Source organism: Leiobunum rupestre, chromosome 5, assembly GCF_980474605.1.
Source record: "Leiobunum rupestre chromosome 5, qqLeiRupe1.1.hap1, whole genome shotgun sequence".
In the NCBI taxonomy this organism is placed as follows: Eukaryota; Metazoa; Arthropoda; class Arachnida; order Opiliones; family Sclerosomatidae; genus Leiobunum; species Leiobunum rupestre.
This window is the reverse complement of record NC_143388.1, coordinates 60,084,176-60,108,069: the sequence shown is the minus strand read 5'-3', so window position 1 is coordinate 60,108,069 and position 23,894 is coordinate 60,084,176. Positions and strand designations below refer to the sequence as shown.

The 23,894-nt window shown below is 35.2% G+C and overlaps 1 protein-coding gene across 1 annotated transcript; it reads left to right on the top strand.

Annotated features, from left to right (window-relative positions):
• Positions 1 to 14,250: 14,250 nt before the first annotated feature.
• LOC149945481 (nose resistant to fluoxetine protein 6-like) lies at positions 14,251 to 23,432 on the top strand. Its single transcript, XM_090175597.1, has 11 exons — positions 14,251 to 14,343; positions 14,402 to 14,575; positions 15,667 to 15,760; positions 15,829 to 15,918; positions 17,270 to 17,435; positions 17,556 to 17,635; positions 18,703 to 18,825; positions 19,525 to 19,645; positions 21,908 to 22,094; positions 22,157 to 22,299; positions 22,905 to 23,432. Exons 1-11 carry the CDS (start codon positions 14,301 to 14,303, stop codon positions 23,301 to 23,303), a joined length of 1,620 nt encoding a protein of 539 aa, XP_090031723.1. The 5' UTR covers positions 14,251 to 14,300; the 3' UTR covers positions 23,304 to 23,432.
• The last annotated feature ends 462 nt before the right edge of the window (positions 23,433 to 23,894 follow it).

Here is a 23,894-nt window from a genome sequence, read left to right as displayed (position 1 = left end):
GCGATCACCCATCTATTCTCAACGAGAAACGTGCGGGTGACATCTTCCTGGTATTCTTCAAGGAAAACACACAAAATTGTCGCGGCTATGTGAATCCATATTCAAAGTTTTTAATTTCGTTTTACGATTCCCAATTCTAAAGATTGAAAAGCCATAAAAACATTTAAAAAACTTTCCTGCTTTCATGTAACTGGTTATTAACAATCATTTTATTTTTTGAGGAACACAAAAATATTTTAAAGGGCGCTAAAAAGGATTTTAATTAAAAAAATATTTTCAATCAAACAACAGCTTCCACAAAAGTGTTTACAATTTTCCCTATAGTACTTTCAATTTTCACTATTTTGAATTTCCACTAAAGTATTTTAAATTACACTATTTTAATTTTCACTATTTTAATTTTGACTATTTTTAATTTCCAGTAAGGTATTTTCAATTTTCACTATTCTTTATTTACACTAATGCATTTTCAATTATCATGTTTTTTTAATTTCCACTAAAATAATTTCAATTTCCACTAACAATACCTAAATGTTTCACTAAAATATTGAAAACTTCACTATGTTACATTTTCACAAAGTAAATAAATCCATAAAAATTGTTTTCACGTTAAAAAAAGAATAATAAATTTATGTTGATTAAAAACACACGAGACTTTTCGAGCCACGGCTCTTATTTAGTAGCCGAAGGGAAGCTTGTAACATTAATGATTATTAGGACACCCTCGTATGATTAAATCATGATTAGATTCGAATAAAATTAAATCTGTAGCTTTGGCTGTACATTAAAAGTGATTAAATCATGATTATTAGGACACACTGTAAAAAAAGTCATCTCCCCCTCAGTACTAGCGAAAGAAAATGATTATTACAGGAGATAATTGACGGAAAGCGTTTATATTAAGAAATGCCACAATAATTTTAATATTGAACTGGCTTTCGTACTGAAAAACCTAAAAAAAATTCAAAACAAAATAAAAAAACTGACCATTTGTATCCACCCTCCGATGATCATTTTCGAGGGGGGAAGAAATGAGAAGCCAACGATATACTTTCGACGGAAGTCGATTGAAATCCGTTTCCGTTTGTTACGGGTTCTGCTCTCGCAATCGGGATTTTGAAAATAACGGCAGCTATTCTTAACGACTTGGATCTTCCCACATTATCACTACAAGCATATGTAACATAATTACTCATAAGTATGCCACTGTACCTTTATTCCGTTCAAAAATCTTCACTAACGGTTTGTTTCACCACGAACCAGTAAAAAGGTGGACTACGTTAGATTTTAACCTTTTTATTCATCCTAGTAGTTTTGGGAGTCACACTATTGGCTAGTAACATATTTATTTAAGCCAATGGAAAACCTCTAAATTTAGAAGGAATTTTTTGCGTCGGAATTTTAGTCAGCTTTATTGAAATTTATAAACTCGCTCGGTTTGTGCGGATGAAGTTAAATTATGAGTAATTTAGAAAAATAAAAGGTTGGGGAAAATGACCAATAAGTGATCGCTTTCCGAAAATGGAACAAGTCGTCGAAGTGGGATATTCCACCAGCGTTATTAAAACCCATATCAAGCCTAGGCTCCAAAGAATCTGCAAAGACGCCAACCTTGAAGATGTGCCAGAAAAGCTTACCCTGAATTTCAACTATGTTTTCCAATAAGCCTGCTTCTTTTATTTGACAATGCAAATTTATTTTAGAACGTGAGTCTCCGAGAACTTCATTAATTTGCAAATTAATTATATTAACAGAACTTGACACTATATTGTAGTTCATTTTAGCTCCTAAGCCTTGGTTGTTCAAACCGGTTGGTTTACTAAAATAATGGCCGTCGGTTTATCAGACGTAGAGCTAAATGGCGACGGCATTATCGGCATTTGAGATTCGATGACGTCAAATATGACGTCAAATATTACGTAGGGTACGGATGACGCAATATCTGTGAAACAAACCGTTAGTGAAGAAATAGAGCTAGTGGCATACTTATGAGTAATTATGTCCATTTAGTTCATTAAAAATAAGAAGTTAAATATTATAAGATTATTTACCTGTATGTAAAAGCAACCAATCCAAAATAAAAGTTGCAAATCGCGCTTGTATCTAAACACGTTCTTAGGCCTAGTATTAGAAGTACGAGGTTTACGGTGTGTTACGAGAGTTTCAAGAATTTCCCGCTACGCGGTACCGGGGTCGTAAAAGCCATTTGTGGTCAGAAAATTGTCGTAGTGGTATATACGGGTATCACTATTATTAATCTAAAGTCCCACCCTTGGTCCCACTGCTATAACTTTAATTAATCAATATTTACTTCGCCCCTCATACTGTATTTACACTGTTTTATATTTTCGTGTTGTATCTCGTTATTTTTAATCAGACTGAAGCAGAGCCGAGGCTCGAAACGGCTCGTATGTTTATCTTTCGCTAACGATTACCGATTTTAGGGAAAAGAGTTAACGATAAATACAAATCATTTTTATAGAAATTCTAATAAATCCTCTACAGTTTAGTTATTTTCCAGTTCTCTATAGTATTTAGAGTGCTAGATTTATTCTATAGGAAAACCTTTAGAAAAAGTTATTTAAAAGGGTTTCTTTGTGTAATACCTAGATTTAAATTATTCTAAAAAGCATAATTGCTCTAAACGTATTCTAATATCTATGGTTAGCGGGGCCCTTCCGAATCTCGAGGCCCCCCTTGAAACTCGAGGCCCCCCGCACCATCAGCTACGCCACTGATATCTTTAGGAAAAGTGCGCGAGTAAAAGTATTCTGTAGATGATATCCAAATGCATAATTTATTCGATGTAATTGCTCTAAAGGTATTCTAATCTCTTTACTAAAATGACCTGCCTATGCTGAAAGCATTCTAAAGATTTTACCTAAATTATTTTAAATAATGAAATTGTTTTCAACGTATTTTATAATTTTTAGGAAAATGACCTGTGCTAAAGGTATTCAATAAATAGTACAAAAGTTTTTCTATAAATAATATAGAAGTTATTCTATAAATAGTATAAAAGTTATTCTATAAATAGTATAAAAGTTATTCTATAAATAGTATTAAAGTTATTCTATAAATAGTATAAAAGTTATTCTATAAATAGTATAAAAGTTATTCTATAAATAGTATAAAAGTTATTCTATAAATAGTATAAAAGTTATTCTATAAATAGTATAAAAGTTATTCTATAAATAGTATAAACGTTATTCTATTGATAATACCAAATTATTCTTTAGATAATACCCAAATTATTCTTTAGATAATACCCAAATTATTCTTCAGATAATACTAAAGTTATTCTTTAGGTAATCCCCGAGTTAGTCTTTAGATAATACCCTAGTTATTCTTTAGGTAATACCCTAGTTATTCTTTAGATAATTCCCAAATTATTCTTTAGATAATACCATAGTTAGTCTTTAGTATTTACCCAAATTATTCTTTAGATAACACTAAAGTTATTCTTTAGATAACACTAAAGTTATTCTTTAGATAACACTAAAATTATTCTTTAGATAACACTAAAGTTATTCTTTAGATAACACCTTAGTTATTCTTTAAATAATACCCTAGTTATTCTTTAGATAATACCCTAGTTATTCTTTAGATAATACTTTAGTTATTCTTTAGATAATACTCTAGTTATTCTTTAGATAATACCTTAGTTATTCTTTAGATAATAACCTAGTAATTTTTATAATAATCTAGTAATTTTTATAATAAATTAGTTATTCTTAAGATAATAACCTAGTAATTTTTGTAATACCTTAGTTATTCTTTAGATAATAACCTAGTAATTTTATAATACCTAAGCTATTCTCGAAGACACGCGAGCAATTTTGTGAAATGGAATAGGAAATGTTTTAAACATTTCGGTAAAATTCATCCAAGACTCTCTGTTTCGCAGATAAAAAAGAGATTTATTGAACAAACTTACAAAATAATAATATTAAATAATGACAGAAATACATGAACCGAAATTATCAGCGTCCTATTCCTCTAACACGGGAGGCAAGTTCCCCGTTTTCCCCCACCTTAGAGAGAACCTCGAAAAGAGAACCTCCTCACTCCCGCGGCGAAGGTTTGAATACGCTACCTGGCGACGGCCAAGCGAAACTTTCTCGAAAAACAAATAAATGAAATATGCTGCTGGGGAAAAATTACAAGTGCATCATGTGTCAGTGGAAGAAAGGCTGTCACTATTAGAAGCAACGTCCAAGGAAAGAATAGCTCAAACAAATATCATCGTATTCAGTTGTTATTAATTAATGAAGCCCAGTTAACGACTAATAAAAACTAGACTAACTTGACTACGTTAAGAATTATAAACAATAAATATTTGTATTATTTTGATAAAATAATTGTGCTTGTTTTATTTGAAATATAAAGCTGAATAGCAACGTAAAGGTAGCCTTACTCGTAAACGAAATCATCATTTTTATTTCTTATTTCTACTAGCTCTTTTCTCGTGGTTTATTTCAGTTTCTTCTTCTTCCGTAGCCTTCTGTTTCTTTGGTCTTCCCATATTCTTTACTACTGCAGGCCTAAATATTTTTATCTGGGTTTCATTTATCTTAAGTAGCTCCATTAAGTAATTTGTATATTTTCTAATTCTAATAAAACTTAAGTATTTCTCCACTGACCTCTATCAAAAACAAAACACGGCTAAGCCTAGGTTTGCAGACCACGTTGCTCACGATTTTCTTCGATGAAATAATTTATCTTAGCCTCACTAGATGGCGGTCTAGTTACCCGTGGTGCATTCGAAATTTTCTCTGTAGTCGCGGGAGGCGGAAAATTAACAAGGCCTCCGTATTTAACCCTCCCCTGTCACACGGGGAAATTGCCGCCCGAGAAAAATTTGTTCGTTGATAATTTCGGTTCATGTATTTCAGATAAATAATGATCAGTTAGGCTAATACCGAAGGCACCATCTTAAACCCAAGTCAGCTACCGACTTTTAATGTCTTTAAATCAACAACAATTAGACTTGGAAACATAGATTATAACCAGTTTTCAATATTTACCGGTCAATAAATCCTGTGAAATCAGACTTCCAATTCTTTCTAAAATCCCCTAAAGGTACTTATGTCGCACCTAATATTTCCAATATTGTCCGCTCCCCTCTATGACTTTTGACATTTTCGATGCTGTTTATTAGTATTAATTAAGTTTTTAAATTAGTTTTTTAGCGACTTGCACAGATATTGCTGTTTATTAGTATTCTCTAAAATAGTTGAGGTTTTCCATAAAATAGTTGAGGTTTTCCATAAAATACTGGTTGCAGAATATATTAACAAATATTTTTTTTAGCGTGACTCCCATTCCCCCTCCCATGGTGGGGTAAAATTCGACCACGAAACCGGCGGATCGAATCAAACAATTATCGCTAAGAATAAATAAACACATTCTCAATATTACCTGAAAGAATTAATTCGTTCGAATATTTGTCAGTTCCAGAGCATGCGGGCCTGTACGCCGACGTTATCAGCTGCGAAGTGAAAGAGCCCACGAAGTACACCACCATACAAGTTGTCATTCTGTGAGTTTTTAGCATTCCGTACCAAGTACAATTAACGTAATAGAAATAAGTATACCACAAAACGATATAATAACTGGGTTATTTCAAGTTTGGAAACCAAACCTTTTTTGTCAGAATCTCGCGGATTTATTTACCTACATTTTGAACCTTTTCGTGTATTTTCACGGGCAAAATAAATTTTGTAATCGGGTTAGTTTGATAGTATTCAGTTTATTTCTCAAATTTGAAAAGGGGTAGATCACTCCTCTTTCAGATGCGTACTTAATAGGATTAAATCCAATTAAATGAATTAAATCGTTGTAATCGAGATTTTTTAATCCTATTTAATCACGATTTAATCTTTTAATCTTAATTTAATTTTTTAATCCTATTTAATCACGATTTAATCTTTTAATCTGAATTTAATTTTTTAATCTTGATTTAATCACAAGATAATCTGTTTAATCACGATCTAATCAGCTTAATCGTGATTAAATCGTTTTGATCACAATCTAATTTTTGAAATATATTTCTTTTTTAATCGCGATTTAATCTTCTTAATCCTGATTTAATCACCTTAACAGTGATTTAATTATCTTAATAGTGATTTAATCGGCTTAGTCACTAACTCGATTTAATCGTGATTTAACCCATTTATTCATCTTTATCATGATTTAATTGGATTTAATTGATGAAGGGTGCAAACTTAATCATCGAAGTGCCCCTCGACCGATGAGCGTTTGTAATAATAAATTTTTATATTAACATAACGCTGAAGTTAAAACTAAAAATTTAGGTGCAATTATAATATTTTCGAAAATGTAATATAAAAAATTTCCTCATCCACAATAAACGTAAATAAAATGACCTTGAATAAGTGATGTACAATAGTAGAAGCTTTCCAACTTATTTTACTAGGAATATGTAAAGGCAACATGTAAAAGCGGTGGAGAACGCTCAACGTCTCCACTTTTATCCGTTGTGAATGTCATTTGTCGATCAGTTTCCTTGCCATTTTGGTAGAATTTTTCTCTTTTAGTTCAACATCTATATATATGTATATATAGAAGTGGCACTATTGTTATGACTGAATTGTAGTAGTAGTAGTAGTAGAAGTAGTAGTAGTAGTAGCTTGGACCAATAAATAAGGGACGGCTCACTCGTAGCTTCTACCAATGCTTTTTCCCGTATAGCAACGCTGTTGCGACTAGCCGCTTAGAAGGGGATTGAAAAACGGGGGATATACTGGAGCGTAATAGACAGCGCCACCTACGTGTTAAAATTTGAACTATTATATAGCAGCACGTGACATTCCAGGAGCACCGTAAAGAGTGTCTGCTACTTCTTGGACCAATGCAAAATTTTCTTGGAGTAAAATTTTGATAATTAGTTTATACTTTAAATGAGGTTTATTGTTTTGCTTGTTTGGTTCAGTATGAGGAATAAGTATTGTATAGTTAAAAATTGTAGAAGTGATTCTCGATACTCTCATCGAGATCATATGATAGGAGTTAATTTTATCCCTTGGCCCAAGCCTAAAAGGTCATTGGAAAATGTAAAGCTTGGCTGTTGTGGCTTAATCGAAAAGATTTTGACGTGAATCGCGTTACAAGTGATACGTACATCTGTTCCAAACATTTTGTCGAAAACAGAGGACCCACGCTTGAGAATCCAAACCCAGTCTATCGTACAGTATCCTATTCAAAAGAGAACGTCACTGATGCAAGCTTAGCCAATATAGATGTAATTGTAAGTAAACGTATTTTTAAATATTACTGGGAAATTTGTGATTCTTAAATATATTTTACTAAAGTCTAGAGATGCATTTTCTACAAACATGAGGACTTATTCTAAAACTCAAAATTTATACTTGGAAGACTCCGACGCTAAATTAGATTCTACTAACTGTGGTGAGAATAAATATTTAGGCATGTATGATAATATCGCTGGAGTAGTGGAGATTGTGCATGAGGAACAGCATGAAACAGATAAGCAATTTGTAGTTCCGTTGATGAAACTTGAGGAGGATAATATCTGTGACACAAATGACCATAATTATTATAAGAAGCTTATTTTGGAAGTTGAAAAACTGAACTGCTTCTTTCGTAATCAGCCACCACCTAGTAATTGGGCTCTAGCTTTAAGTAACAAGAGCTTAGAGTTATGGAAGATGAACCGACTAACTAAAGGCATTATTGTCAACTAAACTTTAGATTGCGACTATAATCTCAAAATTACAGTACTAAATAAAGAATTGAAATTACACGATGCTCTACCCAATTCGCCAGAAAATGTGTTTAACACTTCAGAACTATCCGCAGTGTTGATATCTTTAGACACTGTAAGTGTATGTACAGGCAATGTAGAAACCATTTTCAGTAATATTGCTAAAGAAAGAAATTTACAAACATCAAATTTCATTTGGTTGACCAATGCCTATCATCATATAAACTGCAAGCTACTAACAACAAGCGATGTGTCGTAAACTAAGATCAAGTTTTAGGCTGCAGTTGAGCAGGAAGAGGAATTCAACATCTGATAAATATTGCCATAAATTGAAACTCAGTAAGACTGAACTTGTTTCGCAGTTGAAAATACAGAAAAAAAAGAAAATAACCTCAAAATTAAAATTAAAAGGATTAAATAAAAATGCACAAGAAATATTTCCAAACATGGGGCTACTGTGTCGGATTCTGATAACGACATTCTTTTAAAGGTTCTTGAAACCGAATTAAATGAAAAGGAAACTAAAACTTCATTTCAAGATATGTTTTTACAAGTTCAACTGGCAATGCTGAAAAAGAAAAATATTCACCCTTCTCAAAGGCGTTGGCATCCTTCAGTTGTAAAGTGGTGTTTGTTTTTATACCACAAATCGCCTTCAATGTACAATATATTAAGGGAATCAGAAACACTGTAATTACCTTCTAAAAGTACTCTTAGAAATAAATCAATAATTGGAAATTCACCTGGATTTCACGATGAAATTTTTGAAAAAATGTCAAAAGAGATAAATCCAAGGACCTTGCCAGAATTTCAGCAGTATTACGGGTTGCCTATTGATGAAGTAAAGATCAAGGAAGACCTTGTATACAAGAAGTCAACAGGTGATATCGTAGGGTATAACCATTTAAATGAATTTGGAGAAAAGATGCGTGATTTCAGAACTGAAAATGAAAAAAGGGAGCCAGAGCTAGCTAGCCACGTACTAATGCTTATGCTAAAAGGACTAACAACTCACCTTAAGTATCCGTTTGCATATTTTGCTACACATTCACTGACAGCTGAGGTGTTAGACTCTATAATTTCCGAGGCTGCTAAAAGATTAGAAGAATATGGTTTCAAAGTTTTATGTGTAATAGGAGATGGAGCGGCTACTAATAGAAAAGCTTTTAGTAAAAACACATCAAACTCCTGTGGCTTTAAATCTAGAAATAGATTTGCCTACGATGAAACTCGTCCAATATATTTCATGTTCGATGTTCCACATCTTTTGAAAACAACCAGAAATTGCTTTGCAAATAGCACTGATAGTTGTAAAGTAAGGAAACTTAATAATAATGGTCAAGACATTCTTTGGAGTACCATAATTGAAGTATATAAAAGGGAACAAGAACGAAGTGGCTCTCTTCGAATGCTTCACAAAATAACTCGTGACCATGTTTATCCGGGAGCGTACAGTAAAATGAAAGTAAAATACGCAGCACAAACACTCAGCAAATCGATGGCAAATGCTCTCAAGTGTGAATTTGGAGATAATAGTGGGGTATCAGAAACCATCAAGTTTATTGAAATATTCAATAAGTGGTTTGACATTTTAAATGTTAGGAATTTAAACGAGGGGCAAAGAACACGAAATTCAAACTTAGAACCATTCCGAACGTCAGATGATCAACGTTTGAAGGTAATACCAAATTTTAACCCCCTTTACAACTTTTATATTGTCTGACCCCCTCAACAAATCTCTGACTACGCCCCTATACTAGATATCATTAAAATAAGGCCTTACTAATTTAACCTCTTTATATTACAGTGGCTAGAAAATACTTTTTTGAAATACCTTGAAGAATGGGAGCTGTACGTGAAAAACAGAGAAGGAAATTTTAAAAATGATGAAAGAAAGAAAATGCTTTTGAGTAGAGAGACTATGGCAGGCCTGAAGCAAACTAGTAAGCGCTCAAAATAAATTCAAACAATTTTTTTTATTTAAAGATAATTTTTCATTAGCTTTAGCGATGCTGGAAATTATTCCATTTCTTCTACAGAAGGGAGCTGGTTTTGTTTTAACCCGCAATTTCAATCAAGATCCTCTTGAACAAGAATTTGGACGTCTCCGGCGGTCTAATGGAACAGCTGATAATCCAACCGTACAGTAAGTTGGAGATACTATGGGCACATTAAATAGTTTAAATGTTAAATTTGCAGTTACTAATGGCAATACAGAGAATTTTTCTCGTGTGAAGACATGGATTATATGTAACTATTCATTAAATATCTCTAACTAAGAAATTTAAGATATTAAAGTTATGTTGCATAAGCAAGAAAATTGTCGTTATTTTTGAATTCGAAATAATTAACAAGGTCATGTTAAATATATTTATTTTTACTTTTCAAAAAAATCTTAATTTGTTTATCACAAGTTGTTTTAATACCATTTTAAGTACATAAAAATTTTCATTTGTTTATCACAAGTTGTTTTTAATACCATTTTAAGTACATAAAAATTTTCATTTGTTTATCACAAGTTTTGTTTTTCAATGCCATAAAATCATTTATTTGTACCCTTTCATTAAAATCTTAGTTTTTCAAAGCCATTTTAAATTCGTAAATTCATTTATTTATACTCTTTTCTATAAGAGCCTTTCTTAGCCTTAATTTATTATCACAAGATTTCTTTTGTTTTTCAAAATGTTTTTGTTTATACAAATTTTTAAGTTTTTTAATTTCCCCATTAGCAAGGGTGTTAAGAAGGGTAGTTATTGCCAAATTGAAGAGAATTTTTGATTTTGGTTCACAAATATTGGCCCTCGGTATAAATTGCTGCCATTTGTTAATGATGTTTTGAGAGTCCATTATTTTTGCGATAGATTTTTTTTTACTCGAAGCACATTTGCCATTGAAGAAAATACAAACTTTATCACAGATTGCACAAAAAAAGTAGAAAGTTTCTTTAGAGGGGCATATTAGCCCTCCCCTGTTTTGTAACTTCGTCCATTCATTTGGCAAATTTTCTTCTTCATTGCTGCATTTAAGGGTTAATACTAAATCCTTTCCTTCTTTTGAATGTTTTTGAAGCCTAGCTAATACTGCTCCAGACACGTAGTACAAAACATCATGGTTTTCTGTATTAGTTTGAACATTATTGGTAACCACTTTCGAACCTTCCTTTTTGAATTCCAGTAAATAAAGAAAAAAATCATCTAGTATTAGGTTTACCCCCATCCGCTTTAGGTGATACGATAAACTCTGAGAACCCTGTAAAATTTGTAATGAGTGTCTCTCCTTTTTCATGGTAATACCAAAAGTAATGTAAAATCAATATGACACTGAATGATTATAAGTTAATAGATCAATTGCAAAATCAAGAGTTTTTAGTGGAGAAATATCCCACTCCTTAGATTTTCATTAACAACATAACTGACAGGTTAGTTTGATGGTAACAAATAATGGTTTCCCAAAGTAATCATTATTTACACTTTTAAAAACGTTTCAATTTTCATTTGGCCTTGGCTAATTTGTAATAAAAAAGGCTGGCAATCCCAAATTCCAATAGGGGGTTCCCTGTACAAAGCCCCCTTGGGCCTACGTTTGACTGTACTAAATTTCCACCCCCTTAACTTTTACACAATTAACCCCCCCCTTGATTAATTTCTGCTTACGCCACTGGGTGAATAGCAATTGTCATAATTATGACTATTACGTTACTTATGGTAATATCTGCCTCGGTACTATCAGATGAAAAATGATTATTCAATAGAAATACAAAAAGTCTTACTTCTACATCATCCAAGTACTTAGCCATTAAATCAATCTTCTCATTGTCATTGACAATTTTTTGACTTTCTTCCCAAAATTTATTGCTGGGTAGATTCGAAAATCCCACTAGATAATCAAACCAATTCTTTACGTGACAGAATTCAACTTTTTTCAAAATGTTTCGTAGCATTTTTACTTCAGGGGTATGGTATTCTCTGCCTGCGGAAATGACTTTTGATATTGACCGCATTAATGTGTCTTCAAACACCAACTTAAAATCTGTATCTGAAGAAAATTTCATATTAGAACTTAGTACAAAAGTAATCATAAATTCTCAAATACTTAATGTATTTGGAATTTCTGCTTTTTTCGTACTTTGTCTGTGAAATTATTTAGGAAATTAGAAGTCACTATATAAAAAATTACAAATTAGGTGTTTCAAAGGCTTACTTCTTTGTTTCTTTGGTAGGTAACTTTATATTTTTTCCAATACTCAGATCGAGTGGTTTCTCAACATTGCTTTCTTTAACCTTCTAATGGCATAATAACATTAAATTCGTTAGAAATATATAACTTAAAATATTATATTTAGTTATTTACCATTGCTTTTTTCCTTGGTGGCATGGTGAATTGTGCTTCGATCTTTGACCAGAAATCTTAGTGACCACTTAACGAGGCGCTGAACATGTGACAGCAAATAGCCTATCACAACATTGCCCCGTTTTTCGCTAGCGCCACCGGGTGAGAGAAGAAATAACTAACAGGTCGCGTCAACGTCGTTGGCGTTATCTTATACCCGTGAGCCGTCCCTTATTTATTGGTCCAAGGTAGTAGTAGTAGTAGTAGAGGTAGTAGTAGTTGGTGTTGGGTGTCATAATTTTGGAACACCTTTCATAATGTTTTATCAGGGCTTCGTTTCAACATCGATCTTTTTTAAAGCATTATATGGTTACTCGCTACCCGCAGAGCCAAGATTCGTCAGTTTAAACTCTTTAATTACAATTTGGAAGAGCTTGAAATTTTTACTGATAAAATTAGCGATTAAGTGGATTAGTCCATTATGAAAAGCGATAATAAATTAAAGCTAAACCCTAAACAAATTTGAAGAAAATTAAAAACTTACTAATAGCTCGTACCGATAGGTCTTCGAGCAAACCAAAAGACGCGAAATTCGGACCAAATAGATCTTCGAGTGAAAAAAATAAATTAAATTAAATTAAATAGCCAGAAATTCCAACGGTAGACCGGTTTCGTACTATTTGGGACTCGTCAGTGTACCGTGTGGGAAATCTGGCTTTCGACTATAACACCGAATAGAGAAACTAAGCCTAAATTTTAAAACTTTCAAAACAAGTTGCATAGCAACGGAAAGCCGAAAAGGGGGAGAGTGGTGGAGATTAGTATATGTTAAGTTAAAAGGAACCTTCTATGGACTGCAGTCCATAGGTGGTTCCTTTTAACTTAACATTGCGTTCTTTTCTGATGACATTTACCTGGATCGTCCGTACCATACAAATGCAATCCCGTAATTTTAAACGCATTTGGGGGAACATTTAAGCACTCGCCTAACTAACTAACTAACTAACTATTTAGCTCGATAACCGATCAATGTACTTTCTTTTTTAATAATACTCACCTGTTTCCCCTCTGTTCGCTCAAAACTTCCTGTCAACTTCAACTAATTAGGGGGATTTTGCGCCCTTTCAAATATACGACGTAAAATCGTTTTTACGCGCTAAGAGAAAATACATTATGACGTGCCCTAGTGGAAACCATGCTTAATAACGCAGTATGCGTAAGTGACTTAGCGAAAATGGCCAAAAAATACTTAATTTACATTCTTTTCGATGATGGTTTTGGGTACCTATAGATCCCCTACGAATATATAACAGTAAACAGTACCGATGCCATTAATAAATGCACATTTTACACTTTTTGATGAACTTAGTAGTTCCTAATTAATCAATTCCAAACCTGGCGAAAATTTCCAAATGATTTTTCGTACTTTCGTACCGTAAATATTCAGTTTTGTAACGGTCGGTGTTCAGTTAGATGGTGCCACCAGTCATGTTCCATGAGGACTCTTCATTTACGTCTATCATTGATATTTGTTACTCGGAGACCCCCAAAAAAAAAACAATTCCGGAGCCCGAAATAGGTGTTTCTGTAAAATACGGGAGGTCACGTGTAAATGTTATTCTACGTCACTAGCTATAGTTATTGACCGGAATCCATACCTCTACTTGGAATGCTTATCGCGGAAGATTTCGTCTCAATGTGACTGACGGTTTTTGTGACGTTACTATGTTACCTTAACGAACAACTACATGACAGGGGAGCGCGCGCAAAAGGGATTTTTTCTCTCGTAGGCGGGGCCAAAGCCGTCAGAGTTATCGTACCATACTCGATACGGCAGGATAAGCATTCCAAGTAGATGTATGGATTCCGGTTATTGAAGATAGAGAGCACGCTCTAAAGTCGATAAAGATTTTGAAATTTGAAGTTCACGCGCGAAACGCGCGTGCCAATAAACTAAAAAGCTTAAGCTCATGACGCGGAGTTAAACATTTTATACTCTAATTTTTTCATTGTTTTATTTAACACCTATTACGGCCATGGCTGTTTTCTTACCGTCTATAAGTGAAAATTACAATTGGTAGAATGAAACGTGTCATACCTACATATATTATATTACCTATGAATGTACTTATGTGCCATCTTGTTCCAATATTTCTGATTTTATAGATCTTTGATGGTTTTCGTAGTGCTAGTCAATCTCGTGTCTACCGTTTATGACGAAACCATGATTCTAAGAAACAGCAATTCCTCTAAGAAACCAACTAAAAGTACACAAAATAAAGCGTCTTCTCACGACAGAGTTTCAGGTTTTTATTCTTATTATAGATTTTTGGTCAACGGCAGCCACCGTGTTTTCCATGCGTCAAAATTTCTTGCAAATGATGCAAACGCGAGAGCCGAAAGACAGATCCTTGGACGCCCTCAACGGAGTCAGGTTCATCACAACCACCTGGATAGTTCTAGGACACGCGTACTATCCCACTGACATTTCACTGACCCGTAAGTAATTTAAAGTTAAAGAATTCTCCAGCTAGAAATGCGTGAAGCTGTGAGATTTCCAACCCCATCTCGTCTCAGACGCCAATACTTCACATTAACGTTCTTCTTCTACTGATCCATACTAGTTTTATACTTATCCATACTATTTTTCTAGTTCTCCCTACTAGTTTTCCCTACTAGCGTTCTAGTTATCCCTACTAGTTTTTCCTACTAGCGTTCTAGTTCTCCCTACTAGTTTTCCCTACAAGCGTTCTAGTTATCCCTACTAGTTTTCCCTATTAGCGTTGTAGTTATCCCTATTAGTTTTCCCTACTAGCGTTCTAGTTATCCCTACTAGTTTTCCCTACTAGCGTTCTAGTTCATCATACTAGTTTTCCCTACTGGCGTTCTAGTTCTCCCTACTAGCATTCTAGTTCTCCCCACTAGTTTTCCTTACTGGCGTTCTAGTTCTTACTACTGGTTTTCCCTACTGGCGTTCTAGTTCTTACTACTGGTTTTCCCTACTAGCGTTCTAGTTCTCCCTACTAGCGTTCTAGTTCTCCCTACTAGCGTTCTAGTTATCCCTACTAGTTTTCCATATTGGCGTTGTACTTCTCCCTACTAGTTTTCCCTACTAGCGTTCTAGTTCTTCCTACTAGTTTTCCCTACTAGCGTTCTATTTCTCCCTACTAGCGTTCTAGTTCTCCCTACTATTTTTCCTACTAGCGTTCCAGTTATCCCTACTAGTTTTCCCTACTAGCGTTCTAGTTCTTCCTACTAGTTTTCCCTACTAGCGTTCTATTTCTCTCTACTAGCGTTCTAGTTCTCCCTACTATTTTTCCTACTAGCGTTCCAGTTATCCCTACTAGTTTTCCCTACTAGCGTTCTAGTTCTTCCTACTAGTTTTCCCTACTAGCGTTCTATTTCTCTCTACTAGCGTTCTAGTTCTCCCTACTATTTTTCCTACTAGCGTTCCAGTTATCCCTACTAGTTTTCCCTACTAGCGTTCTAGTTATCCCTCATCATTTTATCAGAAAAACCTTCTAGGGTATTCACGCGCACGCTGTTATTTGAGCGACATGAAGTTAATCTCGAGTATTTTTTGATGACAGGGGAGATCGTAAACATCGAAGGATTCACGGGTGACTTTTTTATGCAAGTTATTACCAATGCGTTCATAGCAGTATCTTCGTTCATTTTTCTCACGTAAGTATTGTAAATCGAGAATATCCATGTCACTAACAATAGTGCAAAAAATTATTTAAATTTTGTAGAGGTATTTTGTTGGCCTATAACATCGTAAAAACTGTTGATTCGGGACATAAGTTCAACCCTTTGATAGTCGCCATTCGTCGAATATATAGGTAAATAATAGAAGCTAAGTAGAGCTTCTAGCTGACACATCCAGTTATAACAGAAGACTAGGGGGAGTATGTAAATATTACGCGAGACTACGAGAAGTATGTAGACATTACGCGAAGACTACGGTAAGTATGTAGAGATTACGTGAAGAGTACGGGAAGTATGTAGATTACGCAAAGAGTACGGGAAGTATGTAGATTACGCAAAGAGTACGGGAAGTATGTAGATTACGCAAAGAGTACGGGAAGTTTGTAGATTACGCAAAGAGTACGGGAAGTATGTAAATTACGCGAAGAATACGGGAAGTATGTAGATTACGCGAAGACTACAGGAAGTATGTAGATTACGCGAAGACTACAGGAAGTATGTAGATTACGTGAAGACTACAGGACGTATGTGGATATTACGCTAAGACTACAGGAAGTATGTGGATATTACGCTAAGAGTACGGGAAGTATGTAAAGATTACGCTAAGAGTACGGGAAATATATAGATATTACGCTTAGAGTACTTGAAATATGTAGAGATTACGTTAAAAGTACGGGAAATATGTAGAGATAACGCGAAGATTACTGTAAGTATGTAGATATTACGCGAAGAGTACGAGATATTATGGTACGTAGATATTAAATTTAAAAATAATAACCACTGTTGCGTAGTGAACAAATTAATGTATTTAATGAAACATAAAAATACAGTTTGGCAAGCCAAAATATACCTCTGCGGTAGAATGCTCACCTGTCGTTCAATGGGGCTCGGGTTCGAATCCCGGCCGATTAAAAAATTATACTACACCCAATGACAAAAAGAGGGCGCTTTTGGAAAAACCTTTTCCCTGATTCTAAGAAACTGCGTACGCAGTGATTACACTTTGCCCCGAAAATGCGAACGCGTTCGCAGGCCTGACAGACAGACCCACAGACAGACACGGTGGTTGTATAACCCCTCCTAGGGTACAAAGTCCCCTCGGAGAGGTAAAAATGAAAATAGTGACCAATTGATAGGGATAACAGCAAATAACTGATAGAGCACAAAACCTTATTTTGTTACTTTACGTGTAATATGTAGCGATTTAGCGAATAATACGGGGAGAAATTAAATACTAAGCTAGCAGTTCTAGCTATATGTAGATGTAGTACACGGAGTAGGTAAAGGTTACGCGAAAATTTCGCGGAGTAGGCCGAGATAATATATTCACGGTGCACATTGATTGCGTTTAGTGCTCAGCCCCTCGGATTAAATGGATAACTAGAAATCAGTTAGATTAATTAGCAGGTATCGGATGTGTCGGTTCGAAGCGCTATCATTTAAGCGATTTTAACAAACCTCGAATGTGATTCGAAAACGTTCCAGGCTGCTTCCGAGCTTAGCTCTGACGGTGGCTTTGATATTTCTAACACCGTTGATGGGGTCGGGGCCCACCTTCAAGAACACGACTAACGAAGCCGTTCAATATTGCGAGGACAACTGGTGGCGTACTCTGATCTTCATCTTGAATTTCTTCCCTATGAAAGATGCAGTAAGTGCTTTCCAGTGCCAAATGGATCGTTGCTAAATTTGCCCAACAATGTGTTCGGGCTTGGTTTGGTGGCAATGAAATGTCGACGAACAAACACTCTTAAATTTAATTTCTTCCTAGTGCGTTCCACACTCTTGGTATTTGTCCGTGGATGTGCAATGTTTAGTAGTGGCTATAATTTATTTCATCATTCTCTTCAAGTAAGTCGGACAATGCTTTAACCAAGAACGGGTAAAAGCAACTGAGAACAAACAAACAGGTAATTTGGATGAAGTTTCATTGAGAAATTCGACTATTGTATTTATAGCTTGATGTTATGATACGTCATTTCAAAATAATAAATTATTTTATATTATTATAATATTTAAAATTAAACAATAATATTAACGTTATTAATAATATTTATTTTTTACATTTAATATATATAAATAAAAAAAGACGGTTAAAACAAAATAAACAAGCTAGCCAATCCTCTTTGTTTTGTTTGAAAATGGGTGGGGGGGGGGGGCATGTGACGTAGACCCGACGCCAGTGCCATCTATAGTCAATAAAATATTTATTTTCAAGATTTGTTCCGTTAAAATTTGATTTTTGAAAGTTCGTCAATATAACAAATCCAAAGGCTTAGCCCTCTTTTAAACCATAATTTTGCGTTAATTTTGGATTAATTTAAAATTAGACCTCCAACGTTAACCAAAATAAAGATATTATTACCTTTTAACTGATTTATTTTGATCCATGATGGTTTTCCATCTATTTCAGTTTCTTTAAAATAATTATCGATAATCCATTGAAGTTTACAAATAAATATAAGATATCAAATGACTAAGATCCGATCGGTAGCCATGTGTAATAAAATAAAAACATAAAATTCGTAAATGCGCATGCGTGTACTACGGTATAAAGCAAACCAATCACGGTGTCCCTTCCCTCTAAGATTTCCTCTAGACACACTTTTCGACGGTTACAATATTTGAATGTTTTTTATTCGTCTATTTTAATATATAATTGATAAAATTAATATCTATGATGTGAAATGATATTATAAAATGTTTACATTTCAAATTATTTTATTTATTATCAATATATTTGGACATCAAGTATTTTAAATTGTAAATGAACGTGGCAGAGGGCCTCTTAAATTATTGTTATAAAGTATTGGATCACGCGACCAGACCCAAAGCTACGTTTGTTGGTTCTCAGCTTCACGATCTGTTCTTGATACGCGTGAAACGAAACCACAGATAATTATAAATATTTCAACCAGAACCCAGATTGGCGCTTACGTCTATTTGCTCTTGGTGGCGATTGCGGGGAACTGTGGCATAGGCTACGTCACCAGCATCTACAATTACCCTCCTAAAATAAGCTACCGCATCGTGGACGCCGAGTAAGTTACTCCAAGAATGTTATTAGTTCTACTTAGGAAAAATGAATATGACGAGATGATTTCTAGCGTTTCTCCCAATCTCCCTCATGCCTATTCAAATGAGTCAACTTTAAAAAAATCATTGTTGGCCAACACGGGACGCAAGCCACCGAGTGGCTTCGTGTGATAAATCCTAACGTTGTTCCTAACAAACTCGTTTGTTGGCCAAGATTTAAAAATCGGCCGGTTATTGCTCAGCTACAAATATTAAAATCTAATCATTCTTGTACATATACATAAAATTGTTATTGAGCAAAATTAAATTATAATATTAATATAAAATACCTTTATTATTGTAAATTGACATAGTTTATTGTAGTAGGGTAGGTCCAACGCCGTTGATGAACGTGCAGGTGACGGTTTTCCATAACCCCTCTTGTGCCGTGCAGAGGCTCAGTTATAAAAATTGTGATTTTCAAGCTCGTTTTTTTTTATAAAGTGGAGTTTTGCACCCCCCCCCCTGACAGTGGTCTAAATGGTGCCCCCAAGAAATCGGGGGCCCTAGGTGCGCACCTAGGTGTAATATCAAAACTATGATGCTCAGGGATCGTCTCAATATAGTCATTTCCCCTAAATATAAATAATTACATCCTTGTTTTCACTAATTACCAAAACTGTTGGCATGACTCGTCTAATATTGTATCTCATTTACAAACGCAGTTTTTTTTCGGAGTATCTCGACATCGCTTACATGAAGCCCTACATTTATTTCTCCGTCTACGCAACGGGTTTGGGCCTGGGAACGTTCCTGGCAAGAAACCAGCAATTCAAAATGAGCAAAGTACGTTGAAAAAGGCCTTTTTTAAGAACGGCCATGAATGTTTTCATTGAAAGACCCCTTTGTTAGCCTTGAAGCGCAACTTTCCAAACTTGGCCCATGCTTAACAGGAAATTTATTTCGTAAAATTTAAGACCCGTTTTTCGATTGTAAGAAAATATTTAAAAATAATAACGGCAAATACCTTTATTTATGATTATCAATTGATTTTGTTGTAGTAGGTGGTTTCTTTTCGCCTGTTCTCGGGCTACAAGTGTATTTTTTTTACCCTAAATCGTTTTATTCGCCTGTTACGGTGATGATAATTACTCTGGCCCATAAACTATTCGCTTGTTCCGGAGTATTAGGGCTACTCTTTTTAGTCCTTCTGAAAAGGAGGTGTTAAGAGAGTTAATCGGATTTTGTCGTCTGCTAGCCAGAATTTTTCGGCTAAGTAGACCACACGCAGCCATTTTGGAAAAACGTTTTACTCCGACTCGAACTATTTGCCACCACAGAATCGGAGAAAAATGACGTCATAGCGTTACTCTTCTTACCCTACCCTGAAATCCTGGAACAAGCGAAAAGAAAACACATAGTTTTTAATTTTATTCGAATTTCGAATACTTTTCTTTGCCAGTGAGAAAACCCGGAAATGGTTTGAATCAAAAGCGTATCTCTAAGGTTTAAGAGGCTAATATGTTTTGCTAAAAGTAGGGCCCATTTTAAGCTTTTAAATTTTACGAAAGGTAAAATAGCTTCGCTTGGGCCCCCACCAATTAACTTCAGGATGCCCCTCAAAATGTATTTGTCAGTCCCTAAGTAAAATTAAAAGTAGGCTACGTTGCCTAACACTGGCACCACCTCGGTCTCCGAATTAACTTAAAGCAAGTGACGGAAACTTCGATGCTTCTTCGTACTTCACCCAAATCCCTGTAAAGTATCGCCCCCTTTCGTACTTCACCCAAATCCCTGTAAAGTATCGCCCCCTTTCGTACTTCACCAAAATATCTGTAAAGTATCGCTCCCCTTTCGTACTTCACCCAAATCCCTGTAAAGTATCGCCCCCTTTCGTACTTCACCCAAATCCCTGTAAAGTATCGCTCCCCTTTCATACTTCACCCAAATCCCTGTAAAGTATCACCCCCTTTCGCACTTCACCCAAATCCCTGTAAAGTATCGCTCCCCTTTCGTACTTCACCCAAATCCCTGTAAAGTTTCGCCCCCTTTCGTACTTCACCCAAATCCCTGTAAAGTATCGCTCCTCTTTCGTACTTCACCCAAATCCCTGTAAAGTATCGCCCCCTTTCGTACTTCACCCAAATCCCTGTAAAGTATCGCTCCCCTTTCGTACTTCACCCAAATCCCTGTAAAGTATCGCCCCCTTTCGTACTTCACCCAAATCCCTGTGAAATCCCAGCGTGAAATATTTAATTTGATCAGACGACGAAAAGCTCCGGCGATTTTTCAGCTTAGCCGGCGAAAACAATTCCTGTAACTCTTTCAAAAATGCTTAGCCTAGGACCCTCTTATTGATAAACATAATGCAGGTGTGTACCTTTCATATTTGCACCTATTTTGGTTCAATGGAAAGATGTTCATTATAATATTCGATTGAAAGCCTCGGTCATCAGACGGTGAACGTGTTAAATTCGAGAGACTAGTGGCAACTTTAAGCGAGGGGCTGATCACTCCGCGTAATCGATGTACAGAGCCGTACCTTTGACTGTACTAATGGGATTACGCGTAATCTTTGAAGTCCCTGCCTTTGGCAGTGGTAATCTTAGCGTAATCCGGTGTACAGACTTTCTAAGAGTGGTTAGCCCCTCGACTTTAAGGCAGCTATTTAGTCCTAGTTCGTAAGCTTTGAAAATCTCAATCAATCGGAACTAATAAATTAGGTTGGATTAGCTGTCGGAAACGACATCTATCGTTCTATACAGGCACTTCACTAGAGTCGCCAATTCCTATCAATAAAAGGCATCGCCCATCCTAACCCCATATGGTAGAAATGGTAAGGATATAGGTGGATATTAATGGTAGAAATGAATACATCCATGGTAGGGCAATAAGCGAGTTTCAATATCCACTCTCCCATCTATCGGCTTTAAAAATAACTATCAGGATGGTACTTGCCATAACAAAGGTAAGCCTAAGCTGACGTCATAGGTCACCAAGGTAACTCTTATGTATGACGTCTGCTTTTTCTTCTTTCTGCGCGTGTGTCAGATATTATTGAATCTTGTGTATTAAATACGAAACGCGATGTATTATTTTAAACAATAGTTAGTCGCCGTTGTGGGTTGGATCACCGCCTTCGCCGTTGGTCTGTCCGTCACGTACGGTACCCACAAGTGGAACATAGGAGAGCCGTACACTCAAATGGAGGCTATCTTGTACTCGTCAATGTACAGGCACGCTTGGGCCCTCAGTGTTGCTTGGCTGACTCTGGCCTGTTTCTGCGGAAAAGCGGGTATAACTCGACATCATCTCTCGCGAGAGGTCAAAAATTTTACAGTTATAGCTTTCAAACAGGTATCATCAACGACATATTATCGTGGCCTGGATTTCAACCGTTGGTTCGTCTGTCTTACCTCGTCTATCTAGTTCATTTTCCTTTCTACATGGTTTACACCGCGGTGCTGCAAGGACCGCAGGACTACACGCACAATACCATCGTAAGTTCCTCGCTCTTCGCAATACTATACGGTAACATAATTAAGCGTAAGTATACCATAAAGTCTAAGCTTGTTCGCCGGATATGTCTTAAATTAAAGCAAGTTGCGGCTCTATCATGGCCACCTATATTATGTTATTAGAGACGGCCACGAATCTATCCGATTTTTCGAAAAACGCGACTTTACTGGAGAGCGTGGTGCCATCTATTTATGGCAAAGGAATCTAAAATAAAAATAGCCAAATAGTAACGTCGTCAGAGAGTCATTGTAGAGTATTATAGTTAGACAACTTACACTCTATTTAGTGGGCTTAAATCTAAAATCTAAATTATATATCCCATGTAAAAATATTGTTTATAATTGCTGTAATTTATATTATTGACCAATTTACAAACGATCCAATTCGAGGGGTACCTATAAGTACTGCCTTTTTGATTTCGACGCTAGCGACATCTATTGAAATAGAGCTACTTCAACTCGAGCGAGGAATATAAGAATTTAAATATTTTCGGTTTCCGTATGAGTGATTATGTGCCAGTTCTAGGCCACTACCCAACGAGGAAAAGGACAAGATTCTTAGTTTAATACGACGCATTTTGTTTCAGATCTTCAACTTCTTCGGATGTCTTTGCATATCTTATATCCTAGCGGGATTCATCAGGGTGTTGTATGAATATCCGTTAGTTAAGCTGGACGCTTTGTTCTTCACCTGGTTGGCAAAGCGCACCCAACATACTAATAAAGTGGCAGACACGGCTATAAGTATCGACAAAATCCACGGTTACGATAACGAAACCTTCAACGAAGACCAACGCAAAAAGGGCGTCAACGAAAATGGCACTAACGCCATTAACGACAAACTGACCGAAATCGAAACGCGGCTCCAAAAAACAAACGACATCGAGACGGGAGTCGCGAAGGCAATCGAAAACGAAGCGGAACAAAACGAAACTAACCAAATAATAACTAACAAAAGTGATGACGAAATCATCACAAAATTTTAATGCAAAGTGGAATTTAGTATCTGTCTTTGATTTTCCCAAATTTAAAAAAATAAGTGAGCGTGCTCTAAAATTACAACCGATAAGCTTGAAGCCGTGTAAACCTTTACGCTATGTAATTTTTGAAATTGATTTTTGATAACCATAAATACGTATTTTGTTTAATTTATTCACAGCCGTTAGAAAGGTAAAATGGTTCAATTATAATTAAGTTAAGAGTAAATTAAATTTGCTAATAATAAAATTTAATAACTATCCCATTTTTTGTACTTTGTAAATGCTTTGAAATTAAATTAAAATTTATTGTTTAAATATTGTATTTTATTATTATACTTAATGACTTTATTATAAGCACATACTTTCAAACATTTAGCTTTCTTGAAAAGCGCGATTTTACAGGCATAGTTGCGTAACACTAAACATATCAATATTTTAATACTCTCGAATATCTTGCAGAAAAAGTAATTGATTCCAATTGATTGATTTAATTTTCAAATCGAACGGTTTTGCTTGTCACAAAGAGCGCGCGTCATTATACTTGAGGAAACTTAGACATTTTTATTTTGCTCATTACGAAATAAACCGCAAATTTTT

Coding starts and splice junctions, on each gene's coding strand:
- LOC149945481 (XM_090175597.1), top strand. CDS start 14,301: ATGATTCTAAGAAACAGCAATTCCTCTAAGAAACCAACTAAAA. Junction 15,761..15,828: donor TCTTCGTTCATTTTTCTCAC/GTAAGTATTGTA, acceptor TAAATTTTGTAG/AGGTATTTTGTTGGCCTATA. Junction 22,095..22,156: donor CTGTTTCTGCGGAAAAGCGG/GTATAACTCGAC, acceptor GCTTTCAAACAG/GTATCATCAACGACATATTA.